At 31.3% G+C, this 19,253-nt stretch overlaps 1 protein-coding gene across 3 annotated transcripts in view; it reads right to left on the bottom strand.

The window, feature by feature from the left end:
• Positions 1-19,253, bottom strand: part of LOC413071 (eye-specific diacylglycerol kinase) — a 125,726-nt gene that overhangs the window by 43,508 nt on the left and 62,965 nt on the right. The window contains exon 2 of one of the 3 annotated variants that reach the window (XM_006557504.3): positions 15,283-16,913. In XM_006557504.3, the coding sequence (XP_006557567.2) occupies positions 15,283-16,418 (1,136 nt within the window). In that variant the 5' untranslated portion in view covers positions 16,419-16,913. Of the gene's footprint in view, positions 1-15,282; positions 19,188-19,253 lie in introns of those variants that run through there. The other 2 variants (XM_026441287.1, XM_026441286.1) reach the window with 2 other exon arrangements.

The raw sequence follows: 19,253 nt of genomic DNA, 5'->3' as shown, positions 1-19,253 counted from the left end.
TTGAAATTGTACGCCTCATAAATATCTTAATTAAATTTTCTGATGTAAGGAAAAAATGTCTACGTGAATCTTGGAACGGAAGAATTTCTTTCGTACTTTCATCTTTAAGAACAATAGAATATATCAGTTTAATCACATGTTGCCTAGAATGAAATTATTCAAAGCTTGTCTTTAAAAAAAATATGATTATAAGTAATAATTTTTATTATTGTATAAAGATTGGATTATTATAATTACAAGCTTAATTTAATAAATAAAATATAACGCTTTATTTTCATTTATATTATTAATTTACAAAATATTTTAAAAATAAATTATATAATTATTTTATTTTTCTTTATTCTTTCTCAATGGTCATAATCTAGGAGATATTAATATTCCTAATTTTTTAAAAAATCAAATTATATTTCTCGAGAATTTTTAAAATGTATTTTTTAATTCTGTTTTAATTTAAAATAATATTGATAGTATTTATTAAAAATACAAGAAAACTTTAATTTAACATTTATTTGTATTTAATTTATTTAAATTTTGTTAAAATGAATAAGAACATTAAATATAAAAAAAGACATTGAATAATAAATTTATATAATACAAAACTTTTATAAATAAATTATTATTTTTTTTATTTGAAAATATAAAATCAGATTAATCTATTTTCTTTTTTAAAAATCTCTAGTTACAGAAAAATTTTCTTTTGAGTAGATTAGTACTTGATCGTGTACAAAATAAATGATAAATAAATAAATAAATAATCACAATAATTTTTCTAGATTTAAACTTATCAAAAATACTACAATTTCTCGATAAGAGAAATTCTCGATAAATGTTATCTATATTTTATTCATTGTTGTTCATGTTATCTATATTATATGACATTTATATCAAATTTTTTATTTCTATATATTTTTATATAATCTTTTTTTAATTATTATTCATTATTCATAAATTTTCAATTAAATTAATATCAATACTACATTTTTATATTGGCCATTAAATTTTGATTGTAAAGCTAATTTTTTTATTATTTCCACTGTGTCTTGCTGAAAAATTATAACTTCATTATAATGAAATTAACAATTTAAAATTATTTTGTAAGATATTTAAATGTTATTCCTTTTATACAATTTATTCAATTTTTATTGAAGTACCAAGACATTTGTATGATCAAAATTGTACAATAATTCCAACATGTAATGATCTGTCTTCGAATTTCATAATTTATTTTACTTATAACTCATTTCTATTAATAAAATCTAGTGAGAATTTCCTATCTCCAGAATTTTCCATCTAATTTAAATTTTAAATTTTATGTTTATCTCATTAGACTATCATAGTTCTAATTATTCACAGTTCATTTTTCATAAATATTAATAAACTCTTTTTCTAATTTTATATTTTTATCAAAGTGAACATGTTTGTTTTTTATAGTTTTGAATAAATATTTAAAAAAAAATAAATTATCTATTCGCTAGCTTTTATTTTTATTTCTTAAATCGTTGTTTTTTTTACTATTTTTGAACGAATATATCACGAAACGTTACATACATCCCTATTAGAAATAAATAATAGTTTATTATTTGAATCGAAAGCACAAGCATATTTCTTTTTTATCTTCTTTCTTATCATTATTGTCTGACTCACATTATTTATAATTTCATGCATTTGTGATAATCTATTATCGCATAAACAAATGGTAACTTCATTTTTTATATTATTATAAAGTTATTAAGCTTATTATAAAGTTTCATATTGAGTTTTGCATTTCAAACTTAAAAGATTGAGGAAAATATAAATTATACATTAAAAATGTGTTATTTATATATACTATGATTAATTGTTTTATTCTTTCATTGCCATTTGTTCTTTATACTTTTAATAATACACGTAAAACTGTAAAACATTTATATCAAAATTTTTTTTAATTTTTTGTACATTGTTAATATAAAAAAAAAAAATATCACATTTTATTATTACTAAATTATTCAGCTTGTGTAATAATTCAATCGTTATGATTGAAATTGTATATAAATTATAATCACAATTTTCATAAAACAACAGTTTTTATTCATAATTGTATTTCCTTAACACATGTTATGAATTTGTATTTAATAAAAATATTGTTGGAGATGTGACCAATGTTGGCGATTTTGCGATGAAAAATTGAGAGAATTGTTTCAATAATAACAGTTCGTCCATTGTTCTTTCGTTCTTTCTGTTTTCTCCTGCCATTAAGCATCGTGTGTGGAAATTTTATAAATAGTAATTCATATTTGTTTTTCTCATGAAAGTATACCAAAAACATTCGTTTTATTGTCTTATCCTATTATTTATTATTATTTCATGTTTGTTTCGCCATTATTAAACGTACATTATCGACTAAAAATTTGGAATTATTTATATCTCAATTGTATCAAATTTTTTATTATTTTTGCTACTAATTTAAAAAAAATAATGTCATAAATATCAAAAATAATTATAATTATTTTCACAGATTTTATACAAATATATTTTTTTTATTTTTATACTAGCAAAATGATTAAAATGATTTCATTTTTAAATTTTTGATCAATGTAATTACATATATTACAATCAATCAAAAATAATCAATAAGTTATGAAGATAGATTATAATTCCATTCTTTATAATATGAAAAATCAAATATAGATTTTAATGAATTGTATAATCATTTTATCAATGGAATACTACTTCGAGAGAATAAAATCAATCTTTAATGTTTTTAGAAATTATTTTTGTTTCTTAAATATAATTTTTTTTTAAGAAAAAAATACTAATATTAACCTGTTATAAAAAATATTTCTAATTATAAAATTTGTATAGAGCATAAATTTGTATGAAAAAAATGGTAAAAATTTAAGAATTCATTTTCAACAAAATTTTCCATAAAAATAAATTATTCTACATATATTTTATATACTTTATACACAAAAAAATTTCATATTTTTCAAAGTAAATATAAATTTTCTAGTAAAATTATTAAGAATCATTGTACGTGGATATATTTCAATAAAAGATCATTTCATAATCCTATATCGTATTAATCGAAATAAAAATAATTTGCAATTTGAATTTTGAAGTATTAAAATCACGGTATATTTTATGCTATGATTTCACGATTTTTAGCCCATTCTAATTTAAAGGATTAAAGAAAATTGAAAAAAAAGAAAGATTTATCAACGAGAATTTAAACCAATTAAATCTTAATCTCGATTAATACGATCGTTAATCGAATCCACGATGAATTTATAAGTGGTCGAGTTTGAAAATGATTGAGGAGTGCGGCATAATTATTATCAGAGCGATAGCAATTAGTAACGAAAACATGGGAACAGTTTTAATTAAGCTGTTTATGAATGAAAACGAACAATTTTCAAAATTATTATATTATGATTATTACACAGGAAATCAGGACAATTGGTATAAAATAATTTATCATAATCAGCTTAATAAACGTCCATCGATTTAATTATTTTCAATGAATTCCAATAGAGAAAAGATGTTTAACAATTGAATATTTGAAATGTTGTTATGAATAATTTTTATACAAAAGAGAAATTTAATTATAATTCCAAAGAGAAATTTCGTTTTGGAATATTCTCTACTCTGTTCAAAAAAGTCGTAGAATGGTCTTTTTGCGTCATCTTAACTGTGACGAACATACGAAGAATGAAGTTTATAGTTTCATGTATAAATATTTTGCAAATCTACGATGAGTTTCTTTCGATCACTTTTCATTTCTTGAAAAATGTTTTTTGTGATCTTTTTTTAAAGGTAATCCATTAATATGAAATTTGTTCTGAAATTCATGAGAAAAAAGGAATTGTTACAAAGCAACAAATTCACAAATGGATGAAAAAGACATGTGGATGTTGAAACCATAAAACAGACGCTGACTGAAAAAAGTTTCACGAGAATATCCATCAAGATAGAAATTGCAATAGAAATTTTACTGGAATAAATATATATATATATTCAGAAGGAGATATTATTAATTAAAAAAAAAAAAAAAAAAGATTGAAACATTGAATTTCGTTGATTCTAGTAATTTTTTTAATAGAATAATATATCATAATATATATACAAAATCCTTTGCATGTATAAAGAATTTAATTTAAAAAAATGACTGTAAAAATATGAGTAAATATTATCTCAACAATTATCGATTTCTATTTCTTCGAACGAATTAATTAAATTTTACACAGAAAAATCATTTAAAAATAAAAAAAAATAAGGTAATCACAAATAAAGCCGATCTTGATTTAATTTCAAAACAGAAAAATCGGTTTCTTAGATGGTTCATTTAGAAATTAAATAAATTAGAATTATTAATTTCTAATAATTCCGATATCTCAATCTCAAGGATAATCTCAATCTTGATTAAAGATTGATTATAAGTAGATAGAGTATAGTGTACGTATATCTATTCTACAAGCATCTATGCAATCAAAGAAGGAATTATTAATTCAGTAATCACTATTCTACACGCTAAGTTCAGGAACTATTATCTATCTGTTATGAATCTACAGTGTATAACCTATTATACCAAAATACATCATATCAAATTTATCAGCTATAACAAGTATCAAGTATGATAACTAAAAATTATCTATTACAATTATATATAATCTTTTCCAAATTTTTCTTAATCATTTATGAATGAAAATATTTTCATTCATCTTCTTTCCATTATCATCCACTTTATTTATATCAAAAAGATTTACAGATCTGGAATTTCTTTTTGATAATTCATTTTTATTATACATTGATATGTTGCACAATTGAATCGATAATTATCTGAAATAAAATTTGTTTAAATTCGAACAAGCTTTATCAGATGAAAACAATTTAATTTGTTACTTTCAGAGATAAAACGAATTTCTATTACAATAAATTATTTTCTTACTTTTCTTTCCCCTTCCTTGAAACGTATTTTTAAAAATTATCAAAATTACTTACTAAAATTTTTCCTTCTAACATTCTTTCTTTTTTTTCAAACACAATTAGATAAATTTATAAACGTAGCAATGATTAATACACTCTCGATAAATTTTAGATTATATTTTCGGTTGTGGCGCGAGAATGATGAATCATCCACCAAAAAAAAAAAAAGAAACCAAAAACAAAAAAAGGTAAAGAAGAGTATATAGTAGTTGTACGGCATAAATTCTAAATATAACGAGACTCGGCTGCGGGACGATGCGCTGTGTAGAATTAGTCCTTTAATAATGAACGCTTTGCGGTCATTAAAGATTCACAAGCATCCCCTCGAGGATACGCGACCGTAATACCGAGCCTGAAAATTTCATTTACCAATAGACCCCTATATGCTCGTGTCTACACGGTCCTTTAGAGACCTCTCAATATTCAAAAGTCGATCCTTAGGCCAGAAGAAGAATTCCCATTTATCAAATCTGTCGTCCAGATCGAGGCGAAACACATCGAATCTTTATCAACAGGTTCAACCCGAGATGTGATTTGAATATGATATTTCTTTGCTGCAATTTGTCATTTTTTTTTTTTTTTTTTTTTTTTGTTTTCGAATCGAAATATCGTTCGTCAGAGCAAAGAAAGGATATGTATCTTTTTTTTAGTATACACATAGGATGAATTAAAAAATTATTAATATAGCGAATATTAAATAATTCATGGAATGATCATTCTCTCGAAACAAAATCAATTTTACTTGAAAGATTAACGAATAATTCGTGGGATAATTGCGCCGAAAGATTTAAATGGGATTCTATGGATACGTAGAACATTAAAATTAATGAATATTATATGCAATAAAATTTGTTTCGTCGGAATGGAAATTCTCACTTTAAAGCTCTCTTCCCTATAAAATTATTATATAATCTTTAATCTTGTATCTTCGTTTAATTAATTTTTCTTTTATCCCATTCGACAATGAAAAATACGTTTATTCGAATTTTAATATTTAATATTTACACGTGATAAATATCATTCAAATATCATCATACAAATAAATTTTCAAAATTTCGAGATAAATTCGTTATTTTCGTTTACAATTCTTGACTTCGTGTCTTTTTTTTTTTTTTAATCAGAATTTACATCAGAAAAATATCGTAAAATAATGAGAAATTCGTAACACGTTTTGAAGAACGTGGGACGAATGTGGAAGATAATTGATCATCGATACACTATTTTAATCGAATATTCAGAAGACAAATATTTTTTTCATGTTACGCAACAGCGTATAAAAAAATATTAGAATAATAATAAATTATTATTAACTCTGGCCAATTAATCCATGTATGAATCGTAAGTTAATTAAACCGTGCGCAAAATGAAAAAATAAATCTACAAAAGCTTCTGTAAACTAGTAATTGCATTCGTAATTGACTTTCGAGTTCAAAGTGTATCCCTTCTATTGAAAGAGGATCAATTGTTAATAAATAAATAAAAATGATAAATAATGATCAATGAAATAAATTATTGGATAAAGTACAGCCAATATAACACGATGGTTTCGCAACACGATTTAATACTCGCTTTAATTCGATTAGAGAATTGAGAAAAGCTTTGCTGTAACACACTTTATACGACACAATTTTACACTGAGGCAAGATTTTTCTTTTTTTTTTTTTCAATAATTATTTGAATTAAATAAAAAATAATGTAAAAGTATTACTCAATTCTTTTATGCTTCAATTTCAGAATTTTATTTATTCATAAGAGTAAAAATGATATGCAATCTCCTTCTTTGATTTAATAAATTATAATTAATAAGTGCAATAAATTCTTGATATCATTGTAACAACATGATAATATCAATAAGACTCCTAGGCTAGGCTCACAATATTTCATTGAGATCCTTTTTTTAGATCCTTTTTTGTAATGAATTAAGGAATTGTTAGGTAAAAAAAAAATTAAATGGGTTAATGATATAATAATGATAATGATAATGATAGAATGAATATAATTTATGGTAATAAAATACAATAGCACAATTCTAACAAATAAGTAACTTATAACTATGTAACAGTAACTATGTAAGTAGCAAAATAATATCAAAATAACATTGTGACTAATATTGTAACAATATAATATATTGTGAGTATCAAAATAAAATTTAAAAATCATAAAATTTATAAGTACTCTTACTGACAAATTAAAAAACAAACTAATTATGTAAATTTATTTATATTTCTCATCTTCTGAGGTGGATAGATTGAAAATAAAAATAACATAGGAAGATAAGTTATATAATGAACAAATATAATGCAATTTATAAATTAATTAATTTCTATCTTAAATTTTATCAATGAGTTTATATACATTTTTTAATATTATTTTTCATTTTCTTGTATAATAAATTAAATAAACGTATATTAATAATTTTTATAAGATATAATAGTTATAAAGCATTAAAAAGAAAATGTTAATTTTGATAAATTTTAAAATCTTATTTGTCGAAAAACTTATTAATCTGTTGAAATATTGTTCAATTAATAATAGGATCATTAAGGTATTTTCCGTATAAGATATAGATATCACTTTCACTCAATTATCTCAGTAATTAATGAACACTTTTATGAATAATTTAAAAATCGATCAGCGAAAATTCACGACTTTTTAATATTTTTCAGAAATTTAACCATGATATTTTACGAAGATTGTCAGTGATTTCATCGGCACTTCAGGAATAAATCATGAACTTTAAAACAATCCAAGCAATCTTTTTCCCCAAGAAAAATTTCGAGAAACTTTCAAAATCAATTTTCTCATTCATCAATACGTTTCTCCTTATTTTTAACGTGTTTTCAATCTTTCCGTTCAAAAATTTGGATTAAAAAAATCTAAAAGGAATAAATAAACGAATTTCTTGATAAATAATAACAAAGCAGTAAATTGAATTCTTTTACATTTTTAAAGTATACAATAATATTTTTGTGACGCAAAAAACAATTGTGATGTTATTCAATTTTTAATCACAAACAATAAATATTAAAGAAACAAAAAAATTTGGCTTCGTTTAACAACTTTTTTTCAAAATTCTTCGCTCATTGTTATTACCCTGTTACAATTCATACATTATGTGCTTAATCAATTTTTCAATTTTTATCTTTCTGTCTTCTTAATGAGAAATGTACAAAGTACACGATTTATTAACTACCATTAGTCATCTGACAGAAATAGAAATATACAATCTTCATGTATTAATAAAGTTAAACATACATTCTATAATATCATTATATTTTCAATTTTTAAGATTAATAACTCATATGTCTCATTTCTTACACCAACTCCAATGTCAGTATTACACAACGCAGCTTCTAGAATAATTTAAAATATTTTCTTTTTCTTTCAAATATTTTGTAATACTTAAATAAAGACTAATTTGTCATATTTTGCTATTTTTACAATTTTAAATTATTATTATTATTATTATAGAATCAAAATAGTCATTCGTAGAACTGTCTTCAATGAATGTGCTACAGATTTTTTGTGATTTTGTTTACATAAAAGCATGTCAGTGTTATTAATTAAACCATTACGTTATTTTGTTTATTTTATGCGCTAAATAATATAAAAATAAAAAGAAAACAAACAGTAACCAATGAGTATGAAAGTAGTGACTTTGAATACAAGACTCAAATAGACAATGAACTTAAATTTATTGGAAGACGATTTAGAGAACAATTATTTGATAAGTCTAAGTCAAAGGCTTTTGTCCTCCTATACAAAAACCTGGCCGATTGTCAGATGATTAACTATCCAACGTTTAGATGATGGGAAAATTCATTTTATTTTTCCTTGTAAAAAACACAAAGGATTGTATTCCAATCGGAAGATCAAAGAGGGAAGAAAAGAAACAACAAATCTAGTCCAAGAGAATGTTTTAAAAAATTTTATACTTTGAAAAATTCAGGTCAAATATATTGGTTGAATATATAATTTATTTATTTACTAGCATACTAATTAATTAATATAAATGAAAAAATATTTGTTACACACACTATTTTATTGAGACCCTCTTTTTAGATCCTTTTTGCAAACGAATTGTTGCTAAATTAGAGTGCAAAGATTAACGAATCGCTATTGGAACGAGCGAGGTTTAAACCGTTTCTCGAACGGTTGGACGCCTTTCTAATTGCAAGGACGACCGTTTTTTCAAGGTGGAGGAACGGCACTTTTCGTGCAGGAGTATCGCGTATCCGGCTAATTCCCTCCATCCGTAATTCGATTGGGAATGTTCGTTATCCGAGAAGGGGCCAGAAATAGGTGGATCGCGGGGGTGTGAAACTGCCGTTGCATTCCGCCTCTGCTCAGAGAAAACTCGTTGAAGAAAAGTGTTCCGTTTCAATCGCAGCCTAATTCCATTTCTCGATCGATGAAATGAGGAGAGCCGAAAACGAGGTTCTCGCGATCGATAAATAACGAAGAGGAAATCGTAAATCAAGAGCCGGGAGATGTTAATGCCCGCGGTGTTATTGGTTACCTGCAGCGCTCGATTATTTGGGAAATATAGGTACGTTTATTTGCCAACGTGATAAAATATGTATTTAACCATGATGATGTGTACTTTGTTTGATAATGGTGGGATTGTAACGTTAACCACGTTCAATACGATTTTAGATCTTGATTAAAACTTGTAACGATGGCTTTCTCTGACGATTTTTGAAAATCGATATTAATGTCAAAGTTTGGTATAAGTAAAATTTTATATCCCCATTTTTTTGTCATACTCCAAAATTCTCGTTTAATAAAAAAAAAAAGAGAGATAGCTCGATTAAAAATAAGCTAATTCTAATTCTTTTATTGAACAATATATTGAAAACTATAGCTTCCATAAAATATTAAATTAATTTTATATTTTAAGTTATATTATATACTAATTACAAATTGAAGCAAATCAAACATTGAAAATCGAGAATGTAAAAATATAAAAGGAAAGTTATTCTTTTCTTAAATACAGATTTAAATATAAATATGAATTTCTCAAAATAATATCCATAGGATTTATAATTCTTATGTATAATATTCTATTAGAGATTTTAAAACTCTGTTATAAGAGAGAAAATCAAATTTTCTAAAAATATTACCATTTTTAGTCGTTTTTCTTTTCAAAGCTTTTTTTTTCTTGCTTTCCTTTCTAAATAAGTGTTCTTTCCCCTTTTAAATATTGAGAGATATTAGAAAAGCATCGTTTAAGTAAGTAGATTCGACGTTAAACGAGCGAGAGAACGCTTAAACGTTAGAAATTAAACAACATAAATCATTCGTGTAAATATTTATTCGTCCTATAATTCATTCATTCGGCGAAGCTCATCGAAACGAAGCAGTTGATTTCGTCCATCAACGATAGTTGATAGTGAAAGATCTACTCGAATTTCGATATAACGAAACACTCTCTTCCTCTCTCTCTTTCTCAATACGATACGACTTTCGATCCCGAGAGATAGTTCCTTCAACTTTTGAAAAGTTGGCTGCCTCGTTTGAATTAAAATCGGTGAAACGATAAAGTTCCGTGGAAGGAAGCTCGATGAAATTTAATCTCTGCCTCTAGAAACACGATGAGAGGATAACTTCCGATACGATTGACTCTGATTAAATTGATTAAACTTACGAAGAAAGATCCTATCCACTTCTTATCGAGCCATTGAAAAATTGGTTAATAATAGATCTAACGAGTGGAAATAACTTGATCGATAAGAAAAATATAAAACTATGCGCTAAGATAAATTCACTACGTTTATCTAACCAGGGAAATCTTGTGACGAGAGAGAGAGAGATGATTGTTATTTTTTTGAAATTGATGCAATTTTTAATATTAATTTAATATAAATTTTTAATATTTTGATCTTGTTTTGACTATTTATTTATTTTTATTATTTTTTAAAAACATCGTAAAAAAATATTTATTTTTGTTACGAATAATTAATGAATAGTCAATCAGAGATGTGCTTATATCTTGAATTTAATTAAGAAATTGTCAAAACGAATATTAATTCTGTTTCATATGGAATATTATAAATACGAATTGTAATTGATTACAACATATTATATAATTTTTTCATTATTGAAACAACACTTGGAGGAATTGAAATTAGTATAAAATTTTTATTTTCGTTTTTTTTAAATATTTTTTATAACTTTGTAATATATATGAAATGGAATAAAATTTTAAATTATAAAATATTCATGTTTTTTAATATTTTATTATAAAAAAATTTCCAAATTAAATTGTACGTGAAACATCAACAAATGATAAAAATTCGAGGATTGATTTCTCACAGTGAAAGAAATTTTTTGTACCAAAAAATAAATTACTCCATCTATGATCCATTATTCAACATATATATATATGTATATTTTCATTGGAACCAGAAAATAGAATAGAATTTTCTTGTAAAAAATATTTCCTCATAAGATAAATAATGTGAAAATTTTTGTGATTATATATCTGTATATTTCTATCTCCAATTTTAAATCAAAGAAGATGTGAAAAATATATTATATCTATTTTTATTACTGCTTCTTTCAGTTTATCATAGAAAAAAAAAAAAAGTCTGTATAACGCAATTTCAACAAAGTTTCAAAAAGAAACATAATATCTTCGGTAATATCTCTATCATAGCATTGAAATAACAAGGTCTAACAATGATTTTTCGCAACAATGCAAAGAGGTCGTCTATTTATGTATTTAAATCGTGCATAATGAAGGGGTTAACGGATTTATAGTTGTGAGTAAATGTAACAAGGGAACGTGGATGCTTGATAAGAATAGCGATAATAATTATTCAACTTTATTTTCATTCTCAAATCTCAAAAAATCAGATTAAACTGTATAATTATTCATCCCAAATGAGTTTACGAGACGTGAAATATTATCTCGATGATTTTTATTACGTTTACGAACAAAAAGTTTCGCAATATGCATAAAATTATTGTTTTATTTAAAAAAAAAGAAAAAAAAGAAAAAAAATACATACGATTTTATGCAAAAATTTCATTCATATATTCAATGTTTCGTAAAATTGGCCAACCTAAAAGGATGGCCTCTGCTACCTAAAACGATATCCATCGTTGTTGAATCGTAAAATTTAATTAATATTCTTGTTGCGAAAACGAGGATTGAGTAACGAGGGCGAAAGATGAATGGGGGAGAGAGAGAGAGAGAGAAAAAAGGAGGATATTGGGGAAAAAATGTGATCCCAAAAAACGTGATCGATCCATGAACAACACCACTTTGCCCAAATTACGACTATACGTAATTTCCATATCGCGTTTTTCGACGCGATAACACTAATTTAACGAGATACAGATCCTCTTCGAGAAAATCAACGATTCATCATCAAGTTTGAGTTTCGATTATTCTTTAGATGCCTAGATCGGTTTAAAAGATAAGCAAAATTGCAAATTCGAAAAGTTAAATTCTTTTTTACATGTATTTGTAACCTCGACGCAATGCAGTAATATTTTAATTCTTAACATTAATTTGCAACAAATTTTTAATAAAATTTAGAAATTAAACAAATTTAAATTTCAAATTTTATCAACTGTTAATGTAAAAAGTGTCCCAAAATTAACGCAAGATTTGAATTTGCCGCCATTTTCGCATTAAATTGTTGGCTACCCTGAAAAAAGAACAGTTTGACAGCTGAGAGTTTAGAGTTCATTATTGAAAATACAATACAATATTTTAAAAATAATATTTTAAAAATTCTCTTTTATATTTAATTCAAATCTTTCGTTAATTTTGGGACACCCTTTATTTCACAAATATTAATAATATGTATATTATGATATCAGGCAATTAAATCCAGTTGAAAATGTTTGGAAATTATTACTTTAAAGGAAAAACTGGATATTTGGCAAAATCATTTAAAAATAAAAACAATACAGTGCTAATCAAAGTAGAGGGAAAATAAATTATTAATTAAAAATTATAGTTAAAGTTGTTATTAAATATTATTTAGGTTATTGTTATATATAAATTTTATTAAAAATACCAAAAATATTGAAAATTATGAATGGTTCTAATTTTTTGGTCAAGAATTTGGTGCAATAAATAATTTATCGATATGATAATTTTTCGATATGAAAAATTTCAATTGGGAAATAAAAATAGTCGATAAATAGATATTCTAATAAACGAAATCTCTGTTTATATCCCTTTTCTTTAATAATATTGATGAAAAATCATGAATTCGAATAAATATCCGCATTTCAATTACTAAATCAATTCAATATCTAAAAATCGAAGTATCAGATACTTGAAATTTGCAAATATATCTCAGTAAGAAAGAATTTACATTAAGTAAATACGTTTGATTCTCACTATGCCTAAAAACAAATCTGAACGTAGTTTTTGCAATATGCAAAGAGAGAGTAGACATTACATGCTAACGAAACAAAAAGATGGTAAGACAGTCGGTAAAAATTTCATCTTTCTTGCTTATTATTACGATGTCGTTGAAATATTAAAAAAAAAAAGTAATTGGTCTATCGTGAAAGTCGGTGTTTAATGCTTCTAGAAACAGTCAGATGAACAGTTATATAATACGACGTAAAACGTTAAAAATTTATGAAAGAAGCCAATAAAATATTAATTGAATATTAGAAAATCAATTTTCAATTTATTTTTCTTCTTTTCATAATATTAGTCGTGAGTAACACGTTAAATTATATTATTCCTAGCTTCAAAAATTTTTCATTGTTATATTCTTTACTTATTATTATTATTGCATGTATACCAATTATTCAATTTTTATGCTTCTTCTTGTTTTTAACGAGAAACACATATATGGCTCGATTTATTCACACTATCTTCGAATATAAGAAAGTTTTGAACGACAAAGAAATTTCAAAGAACTTAGTTTAATTTAGTTGGAAATAATAATCGAATGCGGGAACGTTTCACGAACGAAAATAACACAGCGTCAAAATTATCGATTAGCATCGAGAATATCGTTGACCGTATGCAATTTTAAAAAAAGATTAAAAAAATATGACAAATATGAATAAATGTGAACATAACACGAATAATTCGCTAAAAATATTATTATTCGCGATATTTAAATCGATTCAATGTAAATTATTGGATCCTTTAGTTTAGTTTTTCCACGTACGTGCTTTTACGATAACCTACTAAAAATGTCGTTATCCACTTTCGAACGGGTTCCAAAAGACCTGAACTTCGACCTCAGAAGCTCAACAATCTATCGAGTTACAGCGGCCACAATGAGGGCTATACGTCTGTACAGTTCAATTAAACGCGTTGGAGTTCTAATCAACTTCTCTCTCCCTCGAATCGTTGACGTCTTAATCTTCCCGAAATAGAAAATGCTGGCTCGAGGAGCAACAAAAGACGCCGATATCGGACTCGTAAACGTGGCAGCGGTAAAATTAAATTGCCTTCGATTGAACCATGCGCGTAAACTGCACAGGGAGGGAAAGCTGCGGAAACGAAAGCATTTTATGAACCAATTCTTTCGTTCCAACCTTCCATTACTTCCTTTTATTTCTATATTTTCGTAAGTAGCATAAAAATAGCCTATCCTTGTTTCATCAAGATTTATCTCTCCCGTTTTATCGCTAAATTCGAAAAGAAAATAAAACTTTAAATGATGTAACTATGAGCCCAGTGAAACGGCCCTTAAAAGTGGCTTGAAAATTGTTCTCTTAATCCCACGTTTCTTCTCCAACTTTGCCGGCGAATAATCGTGTGGAGTGTGTTCAAGGATTGAAAGTCGTTGGCAAATTGGCCATAATAAAGAATAATGCGAAAGTGATTTTTTTTTTAGAATTGAAAACGTATCATATCGTACGAAGAAGCTTTGTTGTGTTTTTATCACAGGGATGCGTTGCAATTAATCACAAACGCGTGCACAAATTGATCTCATCTCATTTAAGTAATCAATGCATGCTCGTTAGAGAGGGTCATTCCTTTCCTCAAAGCTTGAAAACAACAACAATCGCTATTATACCGAGTTACAAATGCATTCGATGCCATTCGACAAAACGTATTGGAATCGTTCTCGTATTAAAGTTTCAACGATTGCAGCACCATCCACGAAAAACAATTAAACAGACACACATACATACATAAGAGAGCTGAAACAAGTCAAAAAGCACGAACAACATGTATAAAAAAAAGAGAGAGAAAGAAAGGGATGGAACACGATACAGATGATACAACAGAATACGAGCAGGAATTGAAATGGTCGTGGAGGAACATTCAGAAAATTGAAAGTATTGGGAACAAGGGATCTTGTTCCATTCACCAGACGTACCCACCCTCTTGGAGGTCGAGCCTCGGTGCCGGGCAGCAATGCCGTGTATCTCGTCTGCGCCTCGGTAGGCAGAACGATATCGACGCTCTTCGACCGTATACTTTGTTGAGGGACGGTCAACGTGTCGGTGTCCTCGCTGTGCCCATTTTTATTGTTGAAGCAAGAGTCGACGGACGCGGCCCGATCCCTTTTCAACTCCGGAACAGTAAGAAAGATATCCCTGACGACGAACTTACATTTCCCAGATCCGATTCCGTGGCCCAACTCCTCCTCCTCGTCCTCCTCCTCTTCCGCTCTCTCCTCGTCCTCCGTCGAGCTGACCACGGTAGGCAGCTCGACGGGGTACGAGGTGAGAGCCTCTTGGCGGGCGAGTTTAGGCGAGGAGATCGACCGTCTCCGTTCTCTGGACGGAAATAGGCCGCCCCTGATGTCCGACGTGTCCTCCTGCACCATCTCGGAAACGATCTCCGGGACCAGGGTGGGCGACAGAGGCGGCGGCGAGGGCGGGGGTGTCAGCGAATCGGGCTGCTGCTCCTTGTCGGTGAACGTGGTCAAAGTGACCCTGATCTCGGGGCTACCCTCGCTCCTGTCCACCAACTCGGAGTCCTCCTCATCGTCCTCGCCCGAGGTGTCGTCGCCCTCGTCCACCTCCGCGTCGTCGTCGTCGAGCTCCTCCCTCGACGAAGGATCGTCCTCGTCCCTGCTCAGATTGAGACTCTTGTACTCCTCCACGCAGGCACAGTGGTAGCAACCCGACACTTGAATAGTGGGGGTCTCGGGGCGAAGTCGGGCGTCTCTTCCCAGGGACGATTGTTGGCTGGACGAGGATCCGTAACCTCTCTCGCTCACGTCGAAGCTTTTCGATCGTTGGCCGCTCTGCAGTTGGGGCACCCTCAGGGTCGCGGATCGCCTACCCCTGGACGAGTCCTGGGACCTGGCAGGCGAGCAGGAGGAGGACGAGGAGGACGTGGTCCTGGTCGACCTGGCGTCCCTCCCGTCGTCGTGCCGCTTAACCTCCAATTGGATCTCGTCGAAGGAGGCGGACCTCACCTGCTTGGGCACCTCGAGGCTCGACTGCGACTTCATTTCCGCTCCCGTAGGGGTGCGCGACCTCTTGAAGGTCGAGCGCAGCCTCTGCATCCTCGCTTGGCAGGCAGCTATCTGTTGAAACTCGACTCGAGCCTCGACTTCGCCCAATCTGAGCTGTAATCTCGCTCCTTGCCAACCTCCTCTTCCTCCTCTTCCTCCTCCGCCCCGGCTGCGCCGCTCGGACCCGAACGATGATCCTCTCGCTTCTGAACGATCGTCGTCTCGGTGGGAAGCTCGATGATCGTCACCTCGTTACACCTCGGCGACGCGAAACCCGCCTCGAGCTGCCCGCGACCGCACCCTTCCACCACCTTCGACTTAGCTGCCGGTCTGCAGCCCATCATAAGTCACCTCGACGTGCTCGTGCTCGGCTGTGCTCGCGTCTTCTTCGACTTGGCTGAATTCTTCTCGTGTTTTTTTCTTTTGGTACGTCTACGATCGAGAGATTGCTCGACTTCCAATGATGAATCCGCCGATGTGACGAAGAAAGATTACACGTTTTCTTGATTGTCTACTGCTTTCGAGGAGATTCTTGAGAATCACTAACTGTGTAATTCGTGCGAAATTAATAAGGAGAAATCGATTGTCTATCTCTGCTTTCTTTTTGGCAATTAAAGATTCGTTTTAATAATCCACCAAGGTGTCGATTCCTTTTTTTTTCTTTTTTTCGTCGTAACTCGACTTGATAATCGATAAGGATTCTATTTTTAAAAACGTCGATGCAGAAAGTTCCGTTCGAATTATTCCGCTTCGTTTCCAAGTGTCGTCAAATGTTCCATTGAAAAAAAAAAAAAAAAAAAGGAAAAGGAAAAGAAAATTGTTTGGACGATAAATCGATGTTTAGATGTTCGCTCAACGTTCGAATTAATTAGCGTGAATGGTATTCGAGAATTCGACGAAAGATGTTTTGCCTGAACCTCGTTCGACGATGGCATGGATCTACTTGATAAAATTACATTCCGATCCGGAACAGATCCGACGCCACGTGGATACGGCGATGTCCTCGATCCATCAGCATTTGCAATTTAAGCTCCTTTCCCTGGACAACGGAATTTCCTCATCACCGCTTCCGCCGATCATATTATCTCAAATTAAACCACCCACGTGAGGGTAAAATGAACTTTATCCAAGGTTGTTCCCCCTTAATCGCCGAGCTCACCTTGTCATCGCTAAAACCCCGGCCCTTGGAAGCTTAAACACGTGGAAACGCGAAGAAACTTTCTTCTCTTCTTACTTTCTTCCTCGCCGTTTCCCACTTTCAAACAGTTTCAAACTCTCGTCTCGTTATTCAATCTCGACCAAACTTTTCAAACATTCCGCGCTTCGAAACCAGACAGTTTTTCGTTCACAGATCGGATGGAACGTGGAAGAATAAGAGAAGCAAGATAATCTTCCAATATTTTCTCACTGTTAAACCTCTCTCTTCTCACCACCTTCTCTCAAATCATCTTAATTAAACACATAACGAAGATATATAACAACATCACGGCATCAAGAAATCGGACATCTCTCGATCGAGTTCGTCGCGAGAAACTTTGGGTTGAAAACAATCACGCGGATCTCCTCCTCCGCGGAGAGAGGATTCAAAGTTTCCAGGGTTGTTGGACCGGCGATCACCACCGACGCGTGAACCGTGGTCGAAGGTCACGCGTCACCGTCCGCGTCGGGAACCGTCGACGACCCCGTCGACGCACGTGAGGTCGTCAAAAGCAGCTTCGTGAAAACGGGCGCCTCGCTTTATCACTGCCTCTCTCCCTCGCTCGTCGAGACACACTCCTCTCGAGTGACTGGCAGCATCGATCGGTAGGCTTTCCAGCTCCCCCGGTAAAACTTAATTTCTCGGCTCGACGTTGCGGCGATCTCCGCCGATCTCCGCGGAGATCACGAGTTACGTTATCCCCGTTTTCACCCCGGCTGCCAAGATTTCCTCGGCATCTCCCGCTCCTCGCCGCGCGTCAATCGTTCAATTCGAATTCTGTATACGAGTAGTCAGAAAAGAGAGAGGGGGGGGGGGGGAAAGGTGAATATACTCCTCCGTCGAGGTTCAACGATCCTCCCCCGTTTCCACGTAAATTTGTTCATAAAAAAATAAACAGTTTCTGATCAGAGATCTCTCTCTCTCCTCGATCACTTCGTGTTCAACAACATCCAAGAAGAACATCCAGAAGAAACTGGTATATTTCCAACGAATATTTCGAACTCGTCCGAATGACAATGTGTCGAATCCGGTTGCGGGCCGAGAGGAAAAGCGTGCACGCGGTCACGCTGCCCGCGGCTCCAACGTGTCTCGCTCTCCGCTCTCTCTCTCTCTCTCTCTCTTTCTCTCTCTCTCTCTCTCGAGGAAAAGGAGCCCGATATCGTTTTGTTTTTTCTGTTTCTTTCTTTTTCGAACCGGTTATCTCGAACTTGTCTCTTATCTCTTCTCTCTCTCTCTCTGGCCGAGGGAAGAGAAACAACGGTCGAAACGGCGAGGGGGAGGGGGAGGAGGAGGGGGGATATTTTTAAAAAAACGAAGAACGAGACGAGCGACGAGTGTGTATACGCGTAACGTGGCGTGACAGGGTAGACTGGTCGGACTAGTGACCAGGGCTCGGCGGAGTGGCGGATGCCGACGGCGGGTGGCAACGGGTGGGGGTTCCCGTCTCCCTCTAACCCTCGTGCAACCCTCTTGCTCGCGCGTTCCCCAAGCGTTCGTCGTCGGTCAGACATGCGCCCTCAGAACAGAATCAGGCCTCTGTGCCCGTGTACACGGACACGCGGACGAGTGAGGAGCACCGATGGAACGAGCGAATTGGGGATCGTGGCTACGTGGCTGCGCGACTCTCTCTCTCTCTCTCTCTCTCTCTCTCTCTCTCTCTCTCTCTCGGGAAAGCGTGTGTGAACGAA

The sequence above is a fragment of the Apis mellifera genome, linkage group LG6, assembly GCF_003254395.2.
Source record: "Apis mellifera strain DH4 linkage group LG6, Amel_HAv3.1, whole genome shotgun sequence".
NCBI classification, from domain to species: Eukaryota; Metazoa; Arthropoda; class Insecta; order Hymenoptera; family Apidae; genus Apis; species Apis mellifera.
The sequence above is the reverse complement of the archived record's forward strand: the minus strand, read 5'-3'. Positions and strand labels throughout refer to the sequence as shown.